We start from the raw sequence: 26,518 nt of genomic DNA on the forward strand, positions 1-26,518 counted from the left end.
ATGTCCTCTACCAGGATGGAGTGTAGTTATCATCAGTGCTCAGTACTCGTATAGCCTTTGGCTGCACCCCCCCTCCCAGACCTGCCAACCTGTACACATTTTGCATAGCAGGCACGCATTTTGACATCATATAAGTAGCATAGCTCCTTTAAGGAATAGCTCAGTGCATAGTCTTATATAAGTAGCGTAGCTCCTTAATGGAATAGCTCAGTGTGAGTCACCTGCCGGCCAAATCATCCCCGCTGACCGACCTTTCCATCACAATGGAAAATGTAGCCGTGGCCCCGTCCCCGATCGCCAAGAACCTTGGTGTAGTCCTTGATGATCGGCTGAACTTCTCCACTCACATCGCCGCAACGACCGGATCCTGCAGATTCCTCCTGAGCAATGTCAGAAGGATCCACCCTTTCCTGACAAAAGAATCCACTCAAACTCCTTGTCCATTCAACAGCCATTGTTTTCCTTGACTACTGCAATGCACTGCTCGCTGGTCTACCGACCACCGCCACCAAGTCTCTTCAACTCATCCAGAACGCAGCCGGCCCATCTGATCTCCAACCTATCAGAATCAGCCCATGTTACCCCACTTTCAGGGACCTGCACTGGCTCCCCATCACCGCACAAATCCGTTTCAAGGTCCTCGACCTGGCATATCGTGCAGCGAAGGGGAACGGCTCCCACCTACCTCAGGTCAATGGTCTCTAACTACACACCCTCAAGACCCCTCCACTCTACGTCCTCTGGCCGCTTCAGACCCACTCCTATCCGAGCTCCGGGAGAGTCATCAAAGAGAAGTATTCTTGGTCCTCGCTCCACAATGGTGGAACGAACTCCCACCACAGTTAGGACAGCCAAAACCCCGACCAATCTTTCACCGTCGACTAAAAACACTCTTCTTCAATCAATACTTTAAATGAAATTTCTTTATAAAAACTAACCTTTACTGCAGGGGTAGGCAATTAAGTTTGGCAGAGGGCCACATTTTTTCCAATCGTATGGGGGGCCGGAAACAAAAACAATGGCTAATTTAATATTGATAGTGAAAACATTTTAACTCTGTGACAGACCAAACCACCATTATAAGGTATCCCTGCACTGGCTCCCGGTACACTATAGAATTCACTTCAAAGTCCTCACTTTCAGAGCACTTCACGGTCAGGCCCCTATCTGCATCACTGAACTCATCCATCCCTACACCAACACCGCTCACTCAGATCTGCCGATCAGCACCTCCTGGTGGTCCCCAGGTCCAGGCTGAAAACAAGGGGTGATCGAGCCTTCGAGGTGACAGCACCAAGGCTCTGGAACGCTCTCCCCCTGGACCTGCGAACTGCCCCCTCTGAAAACTCTTTAAAAAAAAAAACTAAAAACACATTTGTTCAGACAGGATTTTGGTCATACATAGGCACTTTTTCTAGTCCTCACTGTTCTATAGTTTCGTTTTAATTAGTGACTCATGATTTTATCCAAATTCTTTTATTCTACTTTTTCTATCTGGTTTCACTGTTTTTAACTGCTGTTTTGTTGTTGTTGTTGTCATTTATTTCTGATTTTGTTTTATTGTGTTTTTATATTAAGCTGTAGTGTAAAGCACCCTGTGCATTCGTGCTGTGAAGGGTGCTATATAAATAAAGGTCATTCATTCATTAATTCATAACTAAGACATACATTTGTGGCAGAGGCAGAGAATGGACAAAATAAACGAGCTGCATAGGTGGCATAATAAACTGTAAACGACATACACATTTGCACTGAACATTATACCTTTGTTGATTCCGATACAATAAAGCAAGTCTTTATCACAAACAAATCCAAAGATATTTAATGTTTTACAAAACATGTCTAGTGTTGTGCCCGGCTTTAGAGGGTTAAAAGCCTAATTGTATTTTTTATTTAGTCAATAAATGTCTCGTTGTAATTCCTTATATACCTAATGTAGCGCATCTTCTTGAAGCAGATTCAGCGAAAAAAATGTGCTCTGATTTGACTTCAGTTTAATTGCATTGTTACTGTTCACATGTGTGGTGCCGTCACAGTCATATATAAGTAAAGATAAAGTTTGAATGACTTACTGAACTGGTGTTTTAATTTCACACCACACATGTGGTGTGGCTTGTTTGTTATTTCAGCACCAGGCGCTGTCCACCGACTTTTTTCATGTTGAGCAAGCGCTACATTGCACCTCGCTGCCTATACCTGTTATTCACTCTCAACATGGATAAAACAAAGTATAATAAGCATTCTTTAGGTGGTGGTAGTTTCTCTATTTGGACATTATAGCTAACATATAGCCTAACCTAGTTGGTCTGATAAAAAAAATAAATAATAATAATAATAATCTGAGGGGCCAGATATTATTGCTGGCGGGCCGCCTATTGCCGACTATCAGGCACTCTTCCTACTATACTAAATTAGTATTACTAATATGTCTTTACTACTATGCACTCAACACTGCATCATCCAAGTTTCAGCACTGTTTGATGAACATTGTTACTCAGCTGTAAGAGTTGTACCCTTCCTGCTGACTTGTCATACATAACTTGTAAGTCTCTTTGAATAAAAGTGTCAGCTAAATGACTAAATGTAAATGTGTAGTGTTATACAAGTAGCGTAGTTCCTTTAACCTGTTAAGCTGTAGCCCTATTTACAGCTACAGCTAAAGGTACATGCCTAAGTAAATGGAAGATTGCTCCACTTATACAAGGTCAATTTGCATGTTCTTGGTATCTAGGAACATCTAGGGACATGGGGGTATGTATTCCCAGTGTCAGAAATATTGTGTCTATTACTAGGCTTGAGTAAATTGTAATGAAAAAAAGGAGAATATAAATGATGATATTTCTTTGCATCTGTGCCGGTGAATAACACTGTTACAATTGTGCACGAACCGAGCTTGCTCACTGAGCTCATTCACCACCTTATTGAGATCAAAATCTAAGCAAATTAATAAAGGGAAGATGATTAAACAGAAGGATTTGTAGATACAGTAATAAATGATCATCTATTTTAATTATAAATTCATATTTGACCTTGAACTTGACCTTATTATGGCCAAATCATACATCTATAGATAGGGAAAAGGCTCTTCTTTCCGTTTTTTTAACCCACTTTTTCTCCATATTTTAAAATTTTTCTCCCATCCCAATTTCGTATTTCCAATTCTTCCCTCCCCGTTGCTAGACTATGCCTCCTGTAGTGAGGATAGAAGCCTTGCATCACGTGTCCCCTCCGGTACACGAGGAGGCAGCCTGTCGCATCTTTTCACCAGACAGCTCGAACTCTCAGTGGCGAGGAGTAACGGGTGGGAGGCTCACGCTGCACCCGATACTTCCTGTTTCTGCTGTACAGGCGTCACCCAAACGACCTGTAGGAGTCTCTGTCCACAACGTCCAATCCCCACCCACCGGCTTTCCCACCCTCTAACACTGCCAATTGTGTTAGTATGACGGCCGGCCAAGCCGGTAGCAACGCCGAGAGCTGGGCTCGATACCAGCATCTCCTACGTTAGTGGCGAGCACCTTGCTCACTGCGCCACTCAGCCGCAAGGCTCCTCTTTCCAATGGCAGGGTTAAATCTGGATTTAGAAATTTTTTACGATAAAAGAGATATAATTAGCATTTTTCCGATAAATTCTTATTTTCGCTAAATCTTAAAAACACCGGTAAAAATGACACTTTGACTGCTGTTTTGATAGGGTTATGGTCTTTACTATTGGCTACATTTGAAAAAGAAACACAACATTAACCTCTTAACACTTTGACTGCCACGCTATTCGGTTATCTTTACCCTTAGAATGCCAGCCTTCTAGTAGTTTCCGTGGTCGTTGCACTATGTTTGTGAAGCTGTGTTTGTGTTCTGTATTATAGCTGTAGAGACACGGTGTGGCTCATTTTGACAAACATTACTTGTAGTCCAGCATGGGAATAATAGTTTGTTTCCACACGCTGTAGTTTGTAGTTTATTACACACTAAACATTGCGCATTTCTAAGATAATAGTATTTTTTCATAGATTGCGAGATCTCGCAATGTGTAGGATTGTCACAATCGCATTTTTTGCTTCCGATCCCGATCATGTGATTTTGAGTATCTGTCGATACCGATCTTTCCCGATCCGATCTTTCACATTAGTGACCAATTTGACGCATTTTTGTCAGAAACTGGCGAAGCGACACAAGCCCCTCTGTTCCCTCAATAGCCCCAGTCGAGCGTGGCGGCTCGCATTACATTCGCCATACGTGAAATATTCAAAGTTTCAATCTGTTTGCAGTAGTTTGCACATTAGTATACATTCACAGTGTTCGACTTACGTAATGATTTGCTCCATTTTGGTCTGAAACGCCAACGAATAATCCTCACAAAGCGAATGTTGACGTTATCCAGGTGAACGTTCTTCATTCAAGCGAGGCATTCAATACAGCTGTTTGGCAGAGCACCAGCCGTCCCCCATTCCTTTGCTCGCTCTAGTCACATAACGTTGAACGCACGCGGAACATCTGCCTTGCAAACATTGCAACTGGCTATTAGACTGGCTTCGGTTTCAATTTAAAAATGCTTCCAAACTTCTGACATTTTGTCTAGCTGCTCAGGTGTTACGAGTTATCAGGTGGACCTGCCGGTGTTTCGGGAGCGATGCGTTGTGAGCTTGTAGGTCTGCTATTTTCGGCACACATCACTGTCGTGCGACGGTGTAAATCAAAGGAAATACGTTTGTTTTGGCAAATTCTTCTGCTCTGTGTGACAATAAATAAATGAATGATATGTAATTTAAAACCAAAACTAAGGCCTCAGTATGAGTTTAAGACGTGAACATGGTCATGTTTGTTGAATAAAATAAGACTTTTATAAAAAAAGAATCCTGATCCTCTGAAAATCACGTGATCGGCCCATTGATCGGGACATCCCTAGTTATGTGCAATAAGCCCAAACTGTTCTGGCTGATCCCCTGAAACCCCGAATACTCCAAAATCAAAGGTATATGATATGTATATATATACCATCACAAAATCATCAAGGGGGGGTGGGGGGTAGTTTTAACTCAAAACTATGATCGCGTTTGCCGAGCATGTTTTTCGTCCGGTCAGAACTGTGATCGTTAGAAAAACACGTTTCAGATTCTGTAAAATAGACATAGAATGTACCTTACCTTAGCCAGAAAGTATTCCAAGAAGAAGAATTCTAAGTGATCGCATCGCCATCGCGATTACCAGTGTATGTGTATACGTTTCGATGGTCAAATACGCTTAGGCGATGGAATTTCTAGGCGATCAATGTGAATCTATGTCCCTGCAGGAGGAGTGGCCACTGGCCAAGCAGAAATGAAAGTTAGAGTGTGATTCAACCCAAGCCATCGCAGTTCAGACACGGACGATATCGCCACCTGGTGATAGTTGATCGGCGTTGCAGTTCTAATGTGTGGGGATGGTCGAAAATGATGCAGATCGCTCTGGGAAAGTCTGTAGAGCACGTTTTTGGCACTCAACTGTCGGCATCCAATAACGACTTTTTATGTTTTTGGCACAGACTGTGTTAACACATGTGGGCCCTCTTGAGGATGATTCGCAATGTGCCACTTTGCGAACCTCTAGAGGCTCGGTGCAAACGCCACCAAAGTGGTACTCAAAAGATTTGTCCATGCAAGTCTGCTTAAATTAGTTAGCACATCATGTGTTGTAATACCAAGGCATCCAAGGAGGGCGTAAGAGAACCATCATTTATTTCTTGTTCAGTTTGGGGGAGAATATCATTAGCTGTATCTGCACTGTGCAACAAATCACGTTACAATCACGCATCTCCTTATGACGGGGATAGCTGAAGTAATAAGCCCCCCCCCTTCTTTTTATTAATTTGAGTGCATTTAGCTGTTAACATAGTTTCAGCACTATCTACTGAATCGATTAAAGAAAATAAATATCAGAAAATAAATAACATAAAAACGCTTATATGAACTGACAGCAGGCGGCAGGGATCTCTCCATGGTCCTGATGGCAGGCTGCAGGGATCTCTCCATGGTCCTGATGGCAGGCTGCAGGGATCTCGCCATGGTCCTGATGGCAGGCTGCAGGGATCTCGCCATGGTCCTGAATTGACCTGATGGCAGGCTGCAGGGATCTCTCCATGGTCCTGATGGCAGGCTGCAGGGATCTCGCCATGGTCCTGAATTGACCTGATGGCAGGCTGCAGGGATCTCGCCATGGTCCTGATGGCAGGCTGCAGGGATCTCTCCATGGTCCTGATTGACCTGATGGCAGGCTGCAGGGATCTCGCCATGGTCCTGATGGCAGGCTGCAGGAATCTCTCCATGGTCCTGATTGACTTGATGGCAGGCTGCAGGGATCTCCCCATGGTCCTGATTGACCTGATGGCAGACTACATGGATCTCTCCATGGTCCCGATTGCAGAGAAAATACTCAAAAATATCTGTATACATGTGGACAGGGACCATGTTTTCCGGAATCCAGAGGCACAATTTTTGCTGTTTCACCAGTCCACACATATACAGGCAAAACAGAGTTTAGAAAATCTCCACCCTTTAGTGACCTAAAACTAATTGTCCCCCTAGTTTTCACGTGGACGGGATGCAGAGAAAGTACTATGTTGTTTGACCAAGGCGCAACTCACTCACTCACTCACGCATCCAGTAACTCACTCACTCACGTTTAGCCACTCTGCCCCTAGTGGTGGCTCACAGGAAATGTGCTTTGTATTTATGACACTTGTCTGTCCTGGTTTCAATGTACTCTATGAATATGGCCTTAAGTTAGTAACTTCCATATGGCGGCACAGTCGGCAAATGCTCTGATGGTTATGTCAGTAGTTATGGTCAACATGGTGGTTGGGGTCAGTTCACTTTCAGTCAGAGCAATTCAGGATGTGAACTTGAAAATCTATACTGCAATAACTGTGAATGGTCGCTCCTAGACTTGGATGGTTTGAATTGAAAGTGGATTGAGACCAACTCTGGTGTCTGTCTGTAGGTTTATTTCAGGGCTGTCTATTAGTGGATTATTGCCCCGCTGCCAGTGTCAAATAACACTGGTGCACTCTCACCCAGAGAGAGAGAGAGAGACTCAATTCTGGACTACAAACTCGGGAATGTTGTGTATGTATGTAGTATTATAATAAAGTCTATATTGGGGTTCCTCAACGGGGGCGGTACCACCCCCAGGGGGCAATCAGAGAGTGTCGGGGGGCACTGGATGCAGAATGGTTGAAAGGGGGTGTTGACATGCTCAAAGGGGGCACTAGCTTTATAAAATAAAAAATATTGCTGATTCCAGTGACGAGTGTTTTGAACAAGTCAACTGTAAACAGGTCTACATGCTATCCAGACATAAATACGGTGCATCTGGTGAGAGCTTGTATGGGACGTGTGAGAATTTAATTTGGCACACAAGCCAGTTGAGTGTTGCTATGTGCTTTTCTTTTTTGCTAGTATTTGGCTCTAAGTTGTATTAAAAAGTCTTACATTTAACTTCCTTTAACCTGATCATTTTGATAACCTGATAATTCTACACCAGGGCAATACGAATTGGGTGAATTGGATACACTTTTTTATTAACTACTTTTTGTAATCATAATTTTAACTTAAAAATAAATAACAAATAATTAACTAAAATAAAGAAAGAAAAAGAGCTCACATTTAAGCAGAATAATTATCAGCAGTGTGCCGCTCATACGATTGTATGGCTATTAATACAAAATCAAGGCCTTTAGATCACCTACGACATGATGAAATGGTATAGGCTCCTAGCCAAGGAAGAGACCGGTTGGAAAGCCTAAAATTAGATGTGCTTGCTGTCCCACGATGAGTAGCGAATCTGCTATGTCTGTCTTTGTAAGGTAGCCTACTAATCTGAATGCAAATTACCTACTGTATTTTGTTGAATACAGGTCCCAACATTAATCCAATGTGAATGCACACCCCGATATGCAAGGGCGGGTTTGTTTGAGATAGGTCACTTGGGGCTATACAGGCTGAAACAGGATATGGGTATCTGAGAGTTTCCCCAACACTAAAGACCAATACCAAGAGGCACGTATGACGTGTCAGAAATCACTAGATGTCACCAGATCTGGCTCATGCCGTGAGCCTGGAAAGGCTTCTTAGATTTCTGTCTGCAAACCCACGACGATGAGGCGACTAATTCTGCGATGGATCATCCATTCCTACAAATTATCGCCCCAGAGCCATGTGCCACTGGGGTGCACTCACATGTTACATGAACAACTTGCGTTTTTCACAGCCGATCACTATCATGACCCAGTGTTTGGGTGAATGTTCTATCTCTGTATACAGCTACCTTATCAGAGTAGTCAGCCAAGAGAAGGAATGGTCCTCGCCAGGGAATGTTTGATCTCTCTAATGGAAAAGGTTGGATTTTCTTTTCTCTCATTTCTGTCAATAGATCCTAAACTAAGGCCCCCGGTTAACGCTGCGTATCATCTGGTCATGCTGGATCCACTGTCAGGTCTGACCTGTTATCATCTGGTCACGCTGGATCCACTGTCAGGTCTGACCTGTTATCATCTGGTCACGCTGGATCCACTGTCAGGTCTGACCTGTTATCATCTGGTCACGCTGGATCCACTGTCAGGTCTGACCTGTTATCATCTGGTCACGCTGGATCCACTGTCAGGTCTGACCTGTTATCATCTGGTCACGCTGGATCCACTGTCAGGTCTGACCTGTTATCATCTGGTCACGCTGGATCCACTGTCAGGTCTGACCTGTTATCATCTGGTCACGCTGGATCCACTGTCAGGTCTGACCTGTTATCATCTGGTCACGCTGGATCCACTGTCAGGTCTGACCTGTTATCATCTGGTCACGCTGGATCCACTGTCAGGTCTGACCTGTTATCATCTGGTCACGCTGGATCCACTGTCAGGTCTGACCTGTTATCATCTGGTCATGCTGGATCCACTGTCAGGTCTGACCTGTTATCATCTGGTCACGCTGGATCCACTGTCAGGTCTGACCTGTTATCATCTGGTCACGCTGGATCCACTGTCAGGTCTGACCTGTTATCATCTGGTCACGCTGGATCCACTGTCAGGTCTGACCTGTTATCATCTGGTCACGCTGGATCCACTGTCAGGTCTGACCTGTTATCATCTGGTCACGCTGGATCCACTGTCAGGTCTGACCTGTTATCATCTGGTCACGCTGGATCCACTGTCAGGTCTGACCTGTTATCATCTGGTCACGCTGGATCCACTGTCAGGTCTGACCTGTTATCATCTGGTCACGCTGGATCCACTGTCAGGTCTGACCTGTTATCATCTGGTCACGCTGGATCCACTGTCAGGTCTGACCTGTTATCATCTGGTCACGCTGGATCCACTGTCAGGTCTGACCTGTTATCATCTGGTCACGCTGGATCCACTGTCAGGTCTGACCTGTTATCATCTGGTCACGCTGGATCCACTGTCAGGTCTGACCTGTTATCATCTGGTCACGCTGGATCCACTGTCAGGTCTGACCTGTTATCATCTGGTCACGCTGGATCCACTGTCAGGTCTGACCTGTTATCATCTGGTCACGCTGGATCCACTGTCAGGTCTGACCTGTTATCATCTGGTCACGCTGGATCCACTGTCAGGTCTGACCTGTTATCATCTGGTCACGCTGGATCCACTGTCAGGTCTGACCTGTTATCATCTGGTCACGCTGGATCCACTGTCAGGTCTGACCTGTTATCATCTGGTCACGCTGGATCCACTGTCAGGTCTGACCTGTTATCATCTGGTCACGCTGGATCCACTGTCAGGTCTGACCTGTTATCATCTGGTCATGCTGGATCCACTGTCAGGTCTGACCTGTTATCATCTGGTCACGCTGGATCCACTGTCAGTTTCTGGCCAGATTGGATTCTGGCTGCATTGTGCCAGATGGCACCCCAAGGTGGTGAAGCACACATTGTGATCAGAATTGTTCGGATCTAGACTCAACAGCGTCCCGGCTTGCTAGTGTATATATTTGGGCCGCAGAGAATGTCCAACCATTTGGAGTGATAAAAGTGGATTTTTAGTTGTGAGTTTTCTTGTTTGTAATTTTTTATATATAATATTGCTGCAATCAAGTATGCATCTGGGTAGTGCAGAGGTTTAAGCACTCGCCTACCACAGCAGAGACCTGGGTTCAATTCCTGGCAGCGGTACCTCCATCTTGGTCGTCTTTACAAACACAATTGGCAGCGTTTGTGGGTCGGAAGCCAGTGGGGTATGAGTCCTGGTCATTGCAATAGTGACTCCAGTCAGTCAGATGGCGCAAACCTCTGTGCGTGTTGCCCTCTCCCAGTAAAACTCCTTGTTGTCTGGTGAGAAGAAGCGGCCGGCGACTTCAGGTGTGATCACTGTCGTCACACAGATTTTGAATGAATATTCTATCTCTGTACAGCTGCCTTACCAGAGTAGCCAGCCAAGGGAAGGAATGTATATATCCACATACTGTATACTTTACCTATATCTATATAGATATACCACTACATCTGTATAGTTCTACCACTGGCTAGTATGTATGTATGTTTTTATTAATCCCCATGGGGAAATTCGTCCTCTGCATTTGACCCATCCTAACTATTTAGTGGGCAGTGAGCAGCTACACAGTGTGGCGCCCAGGGACCAACTCCAGTTTTAATGCCAGTACCTTGGTCAAGGGCACCGGCAGGATATACCATAGCAGCAACACGCATGTCTCTTTATGGTGCAGGGGACACCGGCGTACCCGAAGGAAACCCATGAGCATGCAAACTCCACACAGAACTGCTGGAGTTTGAGCCCAGGACCTTCTTGTGGTAGAACCGGAGAGGTGAATTATGCACGTGGTCAGATTGTCATGGTTGATCCAAATTTATTGTCAAAGCATTGTTAATCAAATACAAATGAAGGTTCAGGAGTTTGGTTAGAGGACTTGAGCTTTCTGGGAAAGGGGGGCGGGGGTTGTGGGGAGGGGTGAACAGGTGAAACAAAGAATATAGGGTATGAGGGGAGAGGAGGATGGGGAGGATAAGGCGGGAGGAGGGCGAGGGGGGGGGGGGGGGGGGGTGAACAGAGGATCAGAGGAAAACTTTGACAAGTGCTAAACACTTTTTTATGTATACTTATTTCTTTGGTTGCTCAAATGTATGCTCTAGTCCAGTGGTTCTCACTCCTCTCCTCGAGGCACCCCAGCCGTTCCATGTATTTGTTAAATTCCACCACCAGCACACCTGATTCAACTAATAAAGGGCTGTATTCTAGACCCCCAGCATACCTGATTCAACTAATAAAGGGCTGTATTCTAGACCTCCCACTGTATTCTAGACACCCTCTATTGTATTCTATACCCCCACTATATTCTAGACCCCTCCACTGTATTCTAGACCCCTCCACTGTATTCTAGACCCCCCCCACTGTATTCTAGACCCCCACTATATTCTAGACCCCCCCCCACTGTATTCTAGACCCTCCATTGTATTCTAGACCCCTCCACTGTATTCTGGACCCCTCCATTGTATTCTAACCCCCTCCCCCATTGTATTCTAGATCCCTCCACTGTATTCTAGACCCCATCCACTGTATTCTACACCCCCTCCACTGTATTCTAGACCCCATCCACTGTATTCTACACCCCCTCCACTGTATTCTAGACTCCATCCACTGTATTCTAGCCCCCTTCCACTGTATTCTAGACCCCCCACTGTATTATATACCCCTCCACTGTATTCTAGACCCTGCACTGTATTCTAATCCCGGCCTGCACTGTATTATATACCCCTCCACTGTATTATATACCCCTCCAATGTATTCTAGACCCCCCCACTGTATTATATACCCCTCCAGGGTTTCCCATTAATTACCTAGAGACTGTGGGGGGTTAATTACATTTTTTGTATGTATCAGTAGTATTGGCAGTGGTAGTAGTCGTAATAGTAATCCACTATTTTTTATTTTCTAAAAAATAAACCAGTTCAACACACTGAACACAGGTAAGCACTTTTGCTTAATTTCTTTGATGGCTCAAATGTATGCTCTAGTCCAGTGGTTCCCAAACCTCTCCTCGAGACACCACAGCCGTTCCATGTATTTGTTAAATTCCACCACCAGCACACCTTGATTCAACTAATAAAGGGCTAGTTAAGTTGAATCAGGTGTGCTGGTGGTGGAATTTAACAAATGCATTGAACGGCTGGGGTGCTTCGAGGAGAGGATTGGGAAGCACTAGTCTAGTCGATTTTGTGTTTTGAGTTCATCATAGATCTAGCTTCTTTATTTTGCTCTCAAAGTGCACCAGATTGATGCATTTAACTTTAAAATGTACAAAAAAAAATTTTTACGGGGGGGCATGCCCCCGGACCCCCCTAGAGGGTCGGAGGTTCACCCCACATAGTCTCTGAAAATCCTGTGGGAAACACTGACCCCTCCACTGTATTCTAGACCCCCCCACTGTATTCTAGAGCCTTAATATATTCCATGAAATTTGAAAGTCACTAGGCATATACTGCACCTTTACACTCCCTAATGCACGGTCGGTTACCGTCGGTAGTGTGATAGTAAAGGGTTAATTTTCTGTAGTGTGGCAGTGAAAGGGTTAACCTGCTGTTGTGTGGCAGTGAAAGGGTTAATCTTCGGTGTATTGTCGCAGTGAAAGGGTTAACCGTTTGGTAGTGCGGCAGTGAAAGGGTTAAAGTGCTAGATTAAAAAAAAAGTCAAGGCCTGGAATTCCTTGAAAACAGTAATTTTTTTAACAAGGTGCTTAAAAAGTAATTGAAATTCAAATCAACCATTCGCATTGAATGTTTTGTTCATCCATGATCAAATTGTTCTGAATCAAGAAATATTTGTCTTCTGTTTTAATCAAATCTGACGAGTCACTGTCTCGCTCGCTCCAACTGCTTTTCCTCATTTATTCGTGTGTGATGCTCTAGCTTGCTCTAGCTGGCAAACAGGCCAAGGAGATGCTTAAAAAACTGCATTTAAAAGTGAATTGTTTGTATCCTTCGAGTGACATCCTTGAAAATGAAAAATAATGCTTGGAAAAGTACTTAAAAGTCATTGAATTTCATTTTGCAATGTCTGTGGGAACCCTGCTAATGGTACTGTATTACTCTGCTACAAGATATTAAAATTCATGCAGCACCTGGGAGTAAACTAAAGTAAAACAGCGCCATGATTTTCCACAATCATTGCTATGCCTAGCAACTTTCAAACAACTTTCAAGTCTCAACAAACACAACATTTGTTAAAGACGGGGGCAATCTCAGATAATGGCGAGAAGTCAAAATTAGACTGGTACGGTCCTTTATTAACACATTGGGCGCCAGAGGTCGCTGTGGGCGTATGGCCGTGTGTGCCAGCACTGTAATGAATGGGGGTACATGCCTGTGTTTGCAGTGCTAAAACTATATTAAATATTATAGCTATGGATCTAATAATATAGTCGATTGTCCTTGAGTTTCTTCCGGTCAAGATGCAAAAAACGGATAATTTTTCCATCCATACATTTCCGTTTTATACCGTTGTGAATATGAGTGTAGTTTCAGGGCGGTCTGGTGTAATTTCCAAAATGCTTCGTAATGGCCGGCAACGCGTATTCTAGTAAAACGTTATCGTTTCTTCCCTGGACTAGCTAGTACTGTTCTCAAATCAAATTTAGATTATCGGTATTATGTTTCATCATGGATGCATGAAAGGGGGGGGGCAGGGGAGCTCCAGTAGCTCACCACGTACCGCAAGTGCTATTTCAGCGCCGTGGACAACCGCGCTCGCGCGGATCTGCGGCTGCGCGTTCGAATCCCGGACGGCAGCCGTGCCTTTCCCAGAGTGTCTTTCCCCCCATCTGAACCCTTTCAGCCTGCTTCTGTCGGTCGAACTTGACCAAGTATGAATGCGACGAAAAAGCGATAAACGCTAAAAAGAACCAGCTGACTGGTCAAAGTTTAAAAAAAAAAAAGAAAGGGGGGGGGCTGCCCCTCCGTGCTTTTATCGCTAGCAACGGAACACGCCACACACACACCACACACTAGGGCTGCAACGATTAGTCGACATAATCGACGACGTCGATTATAGAAAGTCGTCGACGAGGAATTGTTGCGTCGATTAGTCATATTTTTTTTTTTAATTATTATAATTTTTAATTTAATTTTTTTATTACTACCTATCTTTGTGAAAGTGGCTTCTCAGCTCTGGTCCAGCCAGCTGAAGACTTCTTAGCTTAACATAACAGACCGACAGTAAGTTTGGGGGAACTAATGGGATAACTGGGGATGTTGTTTGGTCCTGACAAGAGTCTCAAAGCAACTCTGAGGTCATGCTCAATGTCCAATCTGTTCCTCTGCTCTGTCTTCAGCTGGACCAGAGCTGAGAAGCCACTTTCACAAAGATAGGTAGTGCAAAAAAAAATATTTTATTTTTAATTTTCTTTATATAATTGTTTTTCGATTAGTCGACTAATCGAAAAAATTATCGACAGATTAGTCGACTACCAAAATAGTCATTAGTTGCAGCCCTACCACACACACACTCCCGATCGCATGAAGGAATTTTTAGATCAACGCAATATAGAGCTGCCGCGGTATTGATCTTTTCCTTACCGCACAAATTTGCGAAATATTTCGTACCGCGGCAATAACAGCAAAAGAAAAAAAACAGCTCTACTTTGCGCACAGGAAGAATAAAGCTTCCATCATTCACTGATAATTACTACTGAAGCCCCCCCAAAAATGGTAATTGAAACAACCATCTAAAAAGATGGATAGATAAGGAGGGGAATATTAAAATGAACGTTCTCACCTGAAGCCTGCTAACAAGTGCATTTTCCCCTCTTTCTCTCTCCTCCATCTGCCCCTCCATCCTCCCATCCCTCTCTCTCTTTGTCCCTTATCTCTCCCTCGCCCGTCTCTCCATTTGATCTGCATGTTTACATGATGGAGGGATTTCTCCCTCCATCTGGGGAGATTAGCTGCCCCCCCCCCCCCTGAAACTGAAATTACTTTTCTGGGGAAAATGTATGTGATTGTTTTTTTTATCAGCATAGGACATAGTTTATAGAAGTAATAATCCAACATTCTTTTTTAAATCAACTCTTTCTCAGACAAGAACATGTGGTCATGAGAACGGTCAGAAAACCTATCCACCCCATAGCTCATTTGCCGGTAATAATCCACCCTGTAACTCATCATTTGCCGGTAATAATCCAGCCCATAGCTCTCATCATCTACCGGTAATAATCCACCCCGTAGGCATAGCTCATCATCTACCGGTAATAATCCAACCAGTAGCTCATCATTTACCGGTAACAGCTCTACTTTGCGCACAGGAATAATAAAGCTTCCCCCAAAAATGGTAATTGAAACAACCCTCTAAAAAGATGGATAGATAAGGAAGGGAATATTAACAGATTGGGTGCCAGCTATTAGACTGGGACCTCTGTAGTTAGGCCAGCTTTCCATTACAACTTTTCACTGTGCGTCACGTTGTTTGTAGAGCTAAATCTATATTTTATATTATAGCTATGTATCCAATATCATTGTTAATTGACAGTAAGAACCTTCCATTCAAGATGCATAAAAGAAATATTTTTTTCATCAATACGTTCCCATTTTATACCGTGGTGAATATGAGTGTTATATCGGAATGATCTGGGATCATTCCTGCAAGGCTATTTATAAGGCGCTAAACTAATAACGTTAAATCCATTGGCGTTTCGTCCCTACACACGACACAGTTAAAAATCCAAATGCATATGATCGGTATTATGTTCCATAATGAATGCATGAAACGGGGGGAAGTCGTTTCTGATTAATTGATTGCCAATAACGGCATTCGTTATTACCACAACATAGGCTGATCTGGGGGATGGCTATTAAATACTTGCACGATCAAGCTGAAATTGACATCAAATTGCTCGTACCTTTGGCCGGTTGGATTCCAAAAATAATTTTCCAATTATTTGATCGCCATCTGGTAGATCATATGTCCATTGACCCATGCCATAATCCTTTACTGCATAATGAATTTGGCATCCCAAGAAGTATTCCATGCGTTCGAGTGAAGTCCTCGCTTCAGACTAACAGAAAAGTCCGCTCGGAGCGTAAACAGTGTGACACCAGGTCTGCAACAGGGGTTACTGCATTCTCGAGACAGCGCCACTACCAGGATCTGGCCGGTACTGCACTTTCGGAGTCCCAATATGCCTTTTCCAGCCAAAATACAGCTCTGTGACAGTGAATAGGATATTAATATCGGAAAAAATTAAAAACGAACCAAAAACATAATATTACGTGGCTGGCACCCAACGGTTGTCGGGCAAACACATAATATTACGTGGATGGCCCTGAATGAGTTAAAATGAACGTTCTCACCTGAAGCCTGCTAACAAGTGCATTTTTCCCTCTTTCTCTCTCCTCCATCTGCCCCTCCATCCTCCCATCCCTCTCTCTCTCTCTCTCATTGTCCCTTATCTCTCCCTCGCCCGTCTCTCCATTTGATCTGCATGTTTACACAATGGAGGGATTTCTCCCTCCATCTGGGGAGATTAGCTGTCCAAGGCCTCCTTCTCCCCAGAGGATATAAGGACGGAGGGAGATAGAGGGGCACTCCTCCTCCTCCTCCTCCTCCTCCTCCTCACTGTCACTCTCCTCTGTGATCAAACTGAGTTCTAACATGTTCTATGGTAGCTGCTATTACAGTTTGGAAGCAGTATATCGTGAGTACTAACAAGTTGTGGTGGTGTTTTTATTTTGTGTTTTCTTTGTGGTACTGTTGCTCAACTTGGATATTCTCTCTTCCCCCCCCCCCCCCCCCCCCTCTCTCAAGAGGGCTCTATTCACTCTAACGACAGTGTGTCAGAATGCAGCCCTCCTCAAGTGGTCCAGCAGGCGCAGACCACCGTGCAGGTAATAATAATAATCAACTTTATTTGTATAGCACCTTTCATACAAGAATTGCAGCCCAAAGTGCTTCACAGCAGTGACGTAGACACAAAATGGACATGCATAAAATTTGCATAAAGTTGGCATAATTATAGACGGGCATAGAATGAGCAGAGAATTGAAAGAAATAATAATAGATTTTGGTCTTTTATTGATTTCAGACATTAAAATCTATAAAGCAGGTTTCTGACAAAATAAAAGCAATGCATGAAGTGCAGACATAGACTAAGTATAAAATAGACAGAATAAGACTAATGCAAAAAGTGTAGACGGAATAAAAGTAGTGCAATAAAATAGCAACCATTTACATAAACTAGCATTGGATGCAATGAGTCCAAGCAGCAGAGTGTATTAAAAGGTGAAGAGGTACGTTTTTTGACACACAAACACACTTTTTCATTTCAAACCTTTAAACTTGAAAGGCAACTGGGGGTTTCCCTCATTTACAGTCACGTCGAGTGTACATACAGAAATAAGCATAAATAAAGCATATAAATTCACACAGCATATACAATCATAACAATAAGACAACTAGACGAGGGTATGCGAAATGCAGATTTACCCTGTTCTGAGCAAAGCCGGGGGACCATATAGACCAGCCAGTCAATGGAATGGGTTCCAAAATTCCATTCCAATTCTAATGTAATATAAGGAGGTAGCTTACCTTAAAAATGAACAAATCCCTGTGTTTGTTGTACCTCTCCATCAGAGAGGGACAACTAACCTTCTCATAAAGGTCACAGTGATGAGTGTCATATCTATCACCAGTGATGTATCTGAGGACAAAGTCACACACACACACACACACACACACACACACACACACACACACACACACACACACACACACACAAATAGCCTATAGACCTCTTAGATGGAAATGCGTTGCTAGGGAACAGCTTTGGTCAGAGTTAATTTCCTGTCGGCTATTGTATCAGCAATCACTGCAATAGGAAATAAACTTGGACCCATTTAGAATGTTTACGTTTCCTGTTGCAGTGCAAGGTCTTTAGGGGGGAAAAAGATGTTGACGATGTTTCCTTGACGACGATGCAGAAAGTCATCGCCCACAGGGCATCTCCATGGCAACGCAGGGACCATAGGACGGCACCATGGCAACGCAGGGACCAGGATTCTATTGAATTGAATGAACTGTTTAGAACGCTGGTACCAGTCAACGCTCCAGTGGTTGTTTACTTAGTTTGCATCTGTGACCGAGCCCTCGTTGTTTAAAAACACTCTTGCAGTGTTTGTTCATTAACACATCCACCACGTTGTACAGCGTTATTGCCCGCCATGCGTTGTCTGCCAAACCACGCTGTACAGCGATATTGAGATCATATTTCATTTTTTCGCCATGGCATTCATAATTCAGCCACCCAGCCTCTGGTGATACAGTGGGACTCTGCACAATATTGCAACGCCTCAATACCGCCGCCTGGTGGATGATCGGGCGAGTTACAACCGGAAGTGGCAATCGGTGCATCTGGGAAATCCGTCCGGCAGTCACATATTGTTGCGGGACTCCAGACATACACTGGCGTGCATATGGATCGCTGCCATAACTCAATAATCGATATGATTTGGCCGTTTATTGCGCCATACAAACCGGAAATGGATCTAGGAGATCGACGTCAAATAAGTGGGATCTTTTTCCTCCAGTCTCGTCGGCGAACGGTAAGAGGACGCTAACGTCATTTTCAGCCCAATTGTCTATTCATTTCACCGCAAACCGATCTGATCAATATATCACCCATACTACATAAAGCATTTACTGACGATCACGGAATTATAAACGACCCCCCCCTTTTCCTCCGCGCATGATGACGCATAACGTATAGGATCATATACAGTTGAATGTTTTAATATAGCCGTGTATCGGGAATAAACGGCAATCGATAATCTATATATGCGTTTAGGCCTATAACTCAAGTCCTAGGAATTACTGCAGAAAACGATAAAAACATACTTGTATTCTAGAAGGTATTTTTGTATGAATGTTTGAATGAAAAAGTATAACGTTCCTACATCCTGAACGATAGATAATCGATGTTGAATGGGCCATAGTAATGTCAATTTAGCAATACAATTTAAAAAGTTATAGCCCTGCAAAGAAGGTGAACATCTCCATAGGCTTAGAGTGGTGGCAGACTGGCTATATTGATGGATATAAGTCATGGCAGGGAATGTGTTAATACAGTAGCTGATGGGAAATAAACATGGACCAAAGCTGTTCCCTAGCAACGCAATTTCCATTTAACAGGTCTATACAGACTACAGAGTAACTAAATGGTGTATTTATATAGTGCTTTTATCCAAAGCACTTTACAATTTGTTCCTCACATTTTATAAAAGAAGCCGTGAAGCCAGACCAGCACTCTCAGGTTCTTCACATTTTACCCATTCACTCACACATTCACACACCGACGGCAGAGGCAACCATGCAAGGTGCCAACCTGCTCATCGGGAGCAGTTAGGGGTTACGTGTCTTGCTCAAGGACACTTCGACACGCTGCCCGGGGGGGAGCTGGAATCCAACCGGGAACCTCCGGATTACCAGACTGCTCTACCTCCCGAGCCACTATTTACCATTTAGAGTAACTAAGGACTTGACTTGAAGTTAAGAATTTGAATTGTCAAAAACCCTGTGGCGTTGTGTTTGTTTCACACCACCAGAGGTCAGTGTTGCAGGCAGTTTCCCATGCTACCAAAAGGAGTCAGACCAGCCAGATCAACGATCTACAGCCTGTTCACATTAACCAGGAGGTAAGAAGGCATTATCACGCTGAACATAACTGTAAACATAACACAAACTGGCATTCAACTGACAACCAGGTTGAAGCATACAATAGAATGAGACCGCACAACACAATCACACACACACACACACACACACACACACACACACACACACACACACACAGCACTGTGTTCGATGCACCATGTCAGTCATGTTCATCTATTAATTAATTACAGTTATCTTTAGTTATAGAATACAGCGCAGTGCTGCCTCCTGCTTGTTGTATCGCAGCCACTGACTCACTGTGTTACCTACAGAGCCTGCATGACAGAAAATTAGGCATGTAGGGGAAGTGTTGGTGTGTGAGCAGGGGCGGACAGAGGGACAAAGACCCCCTGTACCATAACCAAGAAGAGAGCAGTGGAGGACAGAGGGACTCTGTATTTCTCGGTATACCAGAGTAGTGTCTGTGTAGTCATTCCCAGCTCTGGTGCTCTGGTAGTGAGGTGTTTTACATCAACCAGCAACGATCGGTTAGTTTGCCAGAAGCGGAGGGGAACAACCATAGATAAATATCACTAGATGGCTCAAGGCGGAGTCTCCCGCATAGTTCACGGGCGGCCATCTTGCTTCGGTGGACTATTCTGTTAAGGTGAATGATCTGTACAAACAAAAATACTTTTAACTCGCTGACATCTTGACGGATTTACAAACGGTTTGGTTTATTACAAATGTTATTAACATGGCTATGATTCTTGCTTGGAAGAATATTTATAAATTTGTATACATTTTTTATATGAAAGTCCATTATAAGTATGCAGTATGATAACTACATCTCTGACGTTTTTAACAAACCAAATGTTTGAAACCGTTAGCAAGCTATGGTTATTTCAATAGTACATGCACTATAGACGTTCATGTTATGAGTGGGCGTGCTGCCCTGCAGCAAGATGGCCGCCTTGTGGCAACGTCGGTCTCCGTTGGCCAGCAGCGCAGGTAAGCCATCTAGTGATGTATATCTGGGAACAACAGGAGTGAAAACCTAAAAAGAAGTTTGGAGTGGATGAAATACATCATAAAAAAAAAACTGTTCAGAGGAAGAAATTACGCCGAATAAAGAAAAGCGATCGACGGCGACAGTGTTTGTGTAATTACTCTCCCTGCCAGTAGTTGGAGACAACAGTTCCGCACTGTAGCTTTAATTTCAAAATGCTGATGGTTGAAAGGGATCTCTGCTGTGTACAAGCTCGTAAAGCAGCGTGCACAGTGAGTGAACACAGAGCTGAAGTGTCTTCCTGCTGTTCCAGGTGGAGCATGTGTATTCTGGCCAGGTGCAGTATGTGGATGGAACAGGGGACTCCACCTTTGTGACCACCTCCACCATGTGAGTACAGAGGAACACCACACACCCCCATCACCTCCGCTTGTGACCAGACTGTACGTTTATTTTGTGTGTATGTGCCTCTCTCTCTCTCTCTCTAGACGTTCAAGCAGCTACCCTTACTCAGAGTCTTCCCTTTTCTCTCAAACCCCTCCCACTTCATCCACCACCTACTATGAAGCTCCGCCCACCTCAGAGTCAGAGGTCGATGTAACCGCCAGCTCGCAGCCCGCCACTGTAACCACAGGCGGAACCGGAGGAGGGGGAGGGGGTTACGTCATCCAGGGTGGATACGTGCTGGGAGGAGGAGGCGGACAGGCTTACACCAGCCCCACCTCTCGCGCTCCGCCTGCTACCGTGAGTCCTCGTACAGACTCACCCCAATCCTCGTTCGATTCAGCTCCTGTAGCGATTGACCGATCCCAAGCTCCGCTCACGATTGATTACCGTTGCTGACACCAGATTTAATAAATCTCTGGACCAAGAAGATTGTCAATGGATTTCCTTTCAACTAATATAGAGCCTCTTTAGTTTCTCCCAACTCTATATATATTAAAAAAAAAAAAAAAAAAAACTATGGGCTGCATGGTTATAGTGATTAGCTGTATACAGTACCTCAAAGCATGACTAACTGTGGGCTGCATGGTTAGTGACTAGCTATATACAGTCCCTCAAAGCATGACTAACTGTGGGCTGTATGGTTAGTGACTAGCTATATACAGTCCCTCAAAGCATGACTAACTGTGGGCTGTATGGTTACTAGTGACTAGCTAAATACAGTCCCTCAAAGCATGACTAACTGTGGGCTGCATGGTTAGTGACTAGCTACAGTATATACAGTCCCTCAAAGCATGACAACTGGTCAAGCTAAGGTGGATAGCAACGGTTGCCATAGTATGATTGGAGGGTCAAGAAAAGATCCCGGCACTTGGGATTGGTTGGAGTTCCATCTCCCTTAGTTACTGTTGCTATGTCCAACAAATTCTCGGGATACCCCCCACCCCTGAGTTGTTGAGGATGCTCAAATGCAAGGCGTGGCCTGGTTACTTTTGATAGCTCAGCTAAAGTTATGTAAATGACATACATTACTACTCACAGCCCTCCAGGCGTGAGTCCATTCATTGGTTTGTTTTACTTTTGATTTCTCTTCATATACCTCATATTTATCGTTCCCCTCGGTTTATTTAATTGGTCGACAAGAAGGTGATATTAGCGTTGGTGCTCTCTGCGGCTAAAGTTTTAACAGTTGAGCGCCCGAAAGCGACAACCATTGAGAACAATAGGGAAAAAGACGCAGACGTGTTCAAAAAAGGTTTCCAATGTGATCACAGCCTAATACAGTTTGTTTGGAGATGGTTTCAACTTGACCACATAAACATTTTGAAATGGGACAACATTTGATTTCCTGTCCGATGTTGATATCGTCTAAGAGATATAATTAAGACTGTTGGGGATTTGAATATGAAACGATCCCGCCCCTCTCCCCCTCCATCAGGTGCAGTGGTTGTGTGAGAACTACGAGGGGGCAGAGGGGGTGAGTTTGCCGCGCAACACCCTCTACTGCCACTACCTGCTGCACTGCCAGGAGCACAAGCTGGAGCCTGTCAACGCCGCCTCCTTTGGCAAGCTCATCAGATCTGTCTTCATAGGGCTACGCACCCGCAGGCTGGGGACCAGGTACACACTCTCTCTCTCACACAGACACACACACACACACACACACACTCACACACTCACTCACACACTCACTCACTCACTCACTCACTCACTCACTCACTCACTCACTCACTCACTCACTCACTCACTCACTCACTCACTCACTCACTCACTCACTCACTCACTCACTCACTCACTCTGTAAATGGTTTATTTGAATCCACCATTTAAAACTGACATACATAAGATTTGAATACTGTGGAGGTTCAACGTCGTTTTAACCCTTTCACTGTCACACGACAGAAGGTTAACCCTTTACTATCACACAACCGACGGCGATGCTCCATCATTAGCATCATTAGCTCCGCAGACGCTAACCTTCTGTATTGTCACAGTGAAAGGGTTAACCGGCTGTCGTGTGGCAGTGAAAGGGTTAAGGACATCTAAGGATACGATCATAGTCTGCCACACACCTGAAACACACACACACACACACACACACACACACACACACGCACACTTTCCTCTCACTGCACATTGCCTGATGGCTGTCCAATAGATGCATTTTGTGTGTTTGTTTGTGTGCCAGAGGGAATTCTAAGTACCACTACTATGGGCTGAAGATCAAGGCAGGCTCCCCTCTACTCAGACTGATGGACGAGCAGCAACACCTGGCTATGAGGCAGCAGCCCTTCTCACAGAAGCACAGGTACTGAAACACACACGCGCGCGCACACGCACATGCACATACACACCACCATGAGGCAGCAGCCCTTCTCACAGAAGCACAGGTACTGAGGGCGGCTAGGTGGTGCAAGGCGCTCACCACCAATGCAGGAGACGCTGGGTTCGAGCCCAGCTCTCCGCATTGCTATCAGCTTGGCTGGTCGTTCATACTAATACAATTGGCAGTATTAGGGGGTGGGAAGCTGATGGGTGGGGATCGGACGTTGTGGACAGCGACTCCTACAGGTCGGTTGGTGCGCCTGCACAGCAGAATCAGGAAGCGACGGGGGCGGCGTGCCCTCCAAAAACGCAGACCCCCGACGCTGAGAGATCGCGCTGTGCAGGTGAAAAGATGCGACTGCTGCTTCCTTGAGTACCGGAGGGGACACGTGATGTAAGGCTTAGTCCACATTGCAGCCGGCTTGTGGGAGGCATGGCCTAACAGCGTTCGAGACAGGGGAGGGTAGAATTGGACGATACGAAATTAAGATGGGAGAAAAAATTGAAAATGGGAGAAAAAGTATATAAAAAAAAAAGAAGCACAGGTACTGAAACACGCACACACACGCACACGCGCACACACACACACACACCACCATGAGGCAGCAGCCCTTCTCACAGAAGCACAGGTACTGAAACACGCACACACACACACACACTCACCCCCACAACACCATGATGCAGCAGCCCTTCTCACAAAAGCACAGGTACTGAAACACACACACCCCAGGTCTCAAATAAGAAACAAATAAACAATCTGCAACGTCTGCAGACTTGAGATACTCCCATAATGAATCTCTGTTTATAAACATGGAGATGTTTTGAACTGTAGTGCTCGTCGTCGGATGTAACAAGTGGGCAGACTCTACTTTTTCATTGTTTCTTTAACCTCTAAACACACTCTCTGACTGATGGCTTCTCTGTCCAATAGGATAAAGCCGGTGCATAAATTGGACGGGATGACGAATGGGACATCAGGAGGGTTGGGTCAGCAGCAGGGGGCGGGGCTGTGTGATATCTCAGCCCAGGTGCAACAGTACCAACAGTTCCTGGGTGAGGAATATATACACACACACACACACACACACACACACACACACACACACAGCTCTGTTGTACTTTACATTTTACAGCTCAATCCATAGGAATGTTTCTGTACTGGTATCATTTTATTCCTGGAAAATGTCCATCCCAACATTGTCCTAACATTCTATCTAATTAATTTGTCTTCATGTTGCATTGTTGGTTAGAATCCTCAATATATTTATTTTAAGATGGTTTTCATGGCTGTACATATTTTTGTCGCACCATTCTTACTGCCCACTATGGGTGCGTTTACTTTGTTTGTATATATTGAATCTGACACGCCGATTCAAATAAAGAGCATTACGATTCCATTGGAACAGAGCGCAAAACACAGAGATTTACGAATGCTTCAGATAACGCACATGGTGGGGGAATCTGGTAAACATCAATACATTTGTTAGTTACACGTTTAAGCTCCTGCAAGCGTGTTAACCTCTTAAGCCCTAGCTCTATTTTCAGAAAATGTATCACTGTGTATCATCTATGAACTGTTATAATAATAATCAACCGTTATATTTTTAACTCTTACCATTCCACTTCACGTTTCCTCTGTCTGTCTGTGTTGGTGTCTGTCTGTTCTGTGTCTTTCTGTCTGTGTTGTCTTTCCGTGTTTCTATCTGTCTGTTCTGTGTGTCTGTCTGCCTGGTCTATCTTTCTGTTCTGTCTGTGTGTCTGGTCTATCTGTCTGTGTGTCTATCTGTCTGTGTGTCTGGTCTATCTGTCTGTCTGTCTGTTCTATATGTGTGTCTGGTCTATCTGTCTGTCTGTCTGTTCTATATGTGTGTCTGGTCTATCTGTCTGTGTGTCTGGTCTATCTGTCTGTGTGTCTGGTCTATCTGTCTGTCTGTCTGTTCTATATGTGTGTCTGGTCTATCTGTCTGTGTGTCTGGTCTATCTGTCTGTGTGTCTGGTCCATCTGTCTGTATAGAGGCATCGCGGCTGCTGCCAGACTTCCCAGAGGTTGACCTGCTGGGTCAGAGCCTGCCTGAGGGGATCCTCCCAGAACACGTCAGGGCCTTCCAGACCCTCTACAGAGAACACTGTGAGGTAGGCAGCCTGTGTCATCATGGCGGGTGACCATGTTTTCCGTCTTAAACCCCAGGGTTCCAAGCAAGTCTGGCAAATGGAAAAACTTTTTTTCTCTATTTCTCAGTCTTTGAAAACGCACAGAAAAAGGATCACAAGGTTGGTTGTGAGAAGTCTGGAGATTCTCTACAACATGTTGAATGACCTCATCGCCATTAATCCACTGTATTATAAATTCCCAAATCAACAGTCAATTAAATTAACAATATACAATGTCTAAACACTGTGGTTTAGAAAAGTGGGATTTTAAATCTCGACTGTGGCGGCACCTGCACATCTTTTACTTTCTCCATAGACTAGAGAAGAGAGGGACACCTTTATGTTCTTGTAGGATGCAGGCAGGAGAAGATGACCATAGACTAGAGAAGAGAGGGACACCTTTATGTTCTTGTATACTGCAGTTAGGAGAAGATGACCATAGACTAGAGAAGAGAGGGACACCTTTATGTTCTTGTATACTGCAGTTAGGAGAAGATGACCATAGACTAGAGAAGAGAGGGACACCTTTATGTTCTTGTATACTGCAGTTAGGAGAAGATGACCATAGACTAGAGAAGAGAGGGACACCTTTATGTTCTTGTAGACGGCAGTTAGGAGAACACCTCCATAGACTAGAGAAGAGAGGGACACCTTTATGTTCTTGTAGACTGCAGTTAGGAGAACACCTTCATAGACTAGAGAAGAGAGGGACACCTTTATGTTCTTGTAGACGGCAGTTAGGAGAACACCTCCATAGACTAGAGAAGAGAGGGACACCTTTATGTTCTTGTAGGATGCAGGCAGGAGAAGATGACCATAGACTAGAGAAGAGAGGGACACATTTATGTTCTTGTAGGATGCAGGCAGGAGAACACCTCCATAGACTAGAGAAGAGAGGGACACCTTTATGTTCTTGTAGGATGCAGGCAGGAGAAGATGACCATAGACTAG

General features: G+C 44.5%; 1 protein-coding gene across 1 annotated transcript in view; it reads left to right on the forward strand.

Moving 5' to 3' along the window:
* rfx1b (regulatory factor X, 1b (influences HLA class II expression)) overlaps window positions 1-26,518 on the forward strand; it is a 46,770-nt gene that overhangs the window by 2,098 nt on the left and 18,154 nt on the right. The window contains exons 3-10 of the mRNA XM_084319417.1: window positions 16,799-16,878; window positions 19,591-19,680; window positions 20,962-21,038; window positions 21,137-21,392; window positions 22,531-22,712; window positions 23,280-23,399; window positions 24,348-24,469; window positions 25,431-25,549. Of these exons, the coding sequence (XP_084175543.1) occupies window positions 16,799-16,878; window positions 19,591-19,680; window positions 20,962-21,038; window positions 21,137-21,392; window positions 22,531-22,712; window positions 23,280-23,399; window positions 24,348-24,469; window positions 25,431-25,549 (1,046 nt within the window). The remainder of the gene's footprint in view (window positions 1-16,798; window positions 16,879-19,590; window positions 19,681-20,961; window positions 21,039-21,136; window positions 21,393-22,530; window positions 22,713-23,279; window positions 23,400-24,347; window positions 24,470-25,430; window positions 25,550-26,518) is intronic.

Source organism: Notolepis coatsorum (genome assembly GCF_963971535.1).
Source record: "Notolepis coatsorum genome assembly, chromosome: 7".
In the NCBI taxonomy this organism is placed as follows: domain Eukaryota; kingdom Metazoa; phylum Chordata; class Actinopteri; order Aulopiformes; family Paralepididae; genus Notolepis; species Notolepis coatsorum.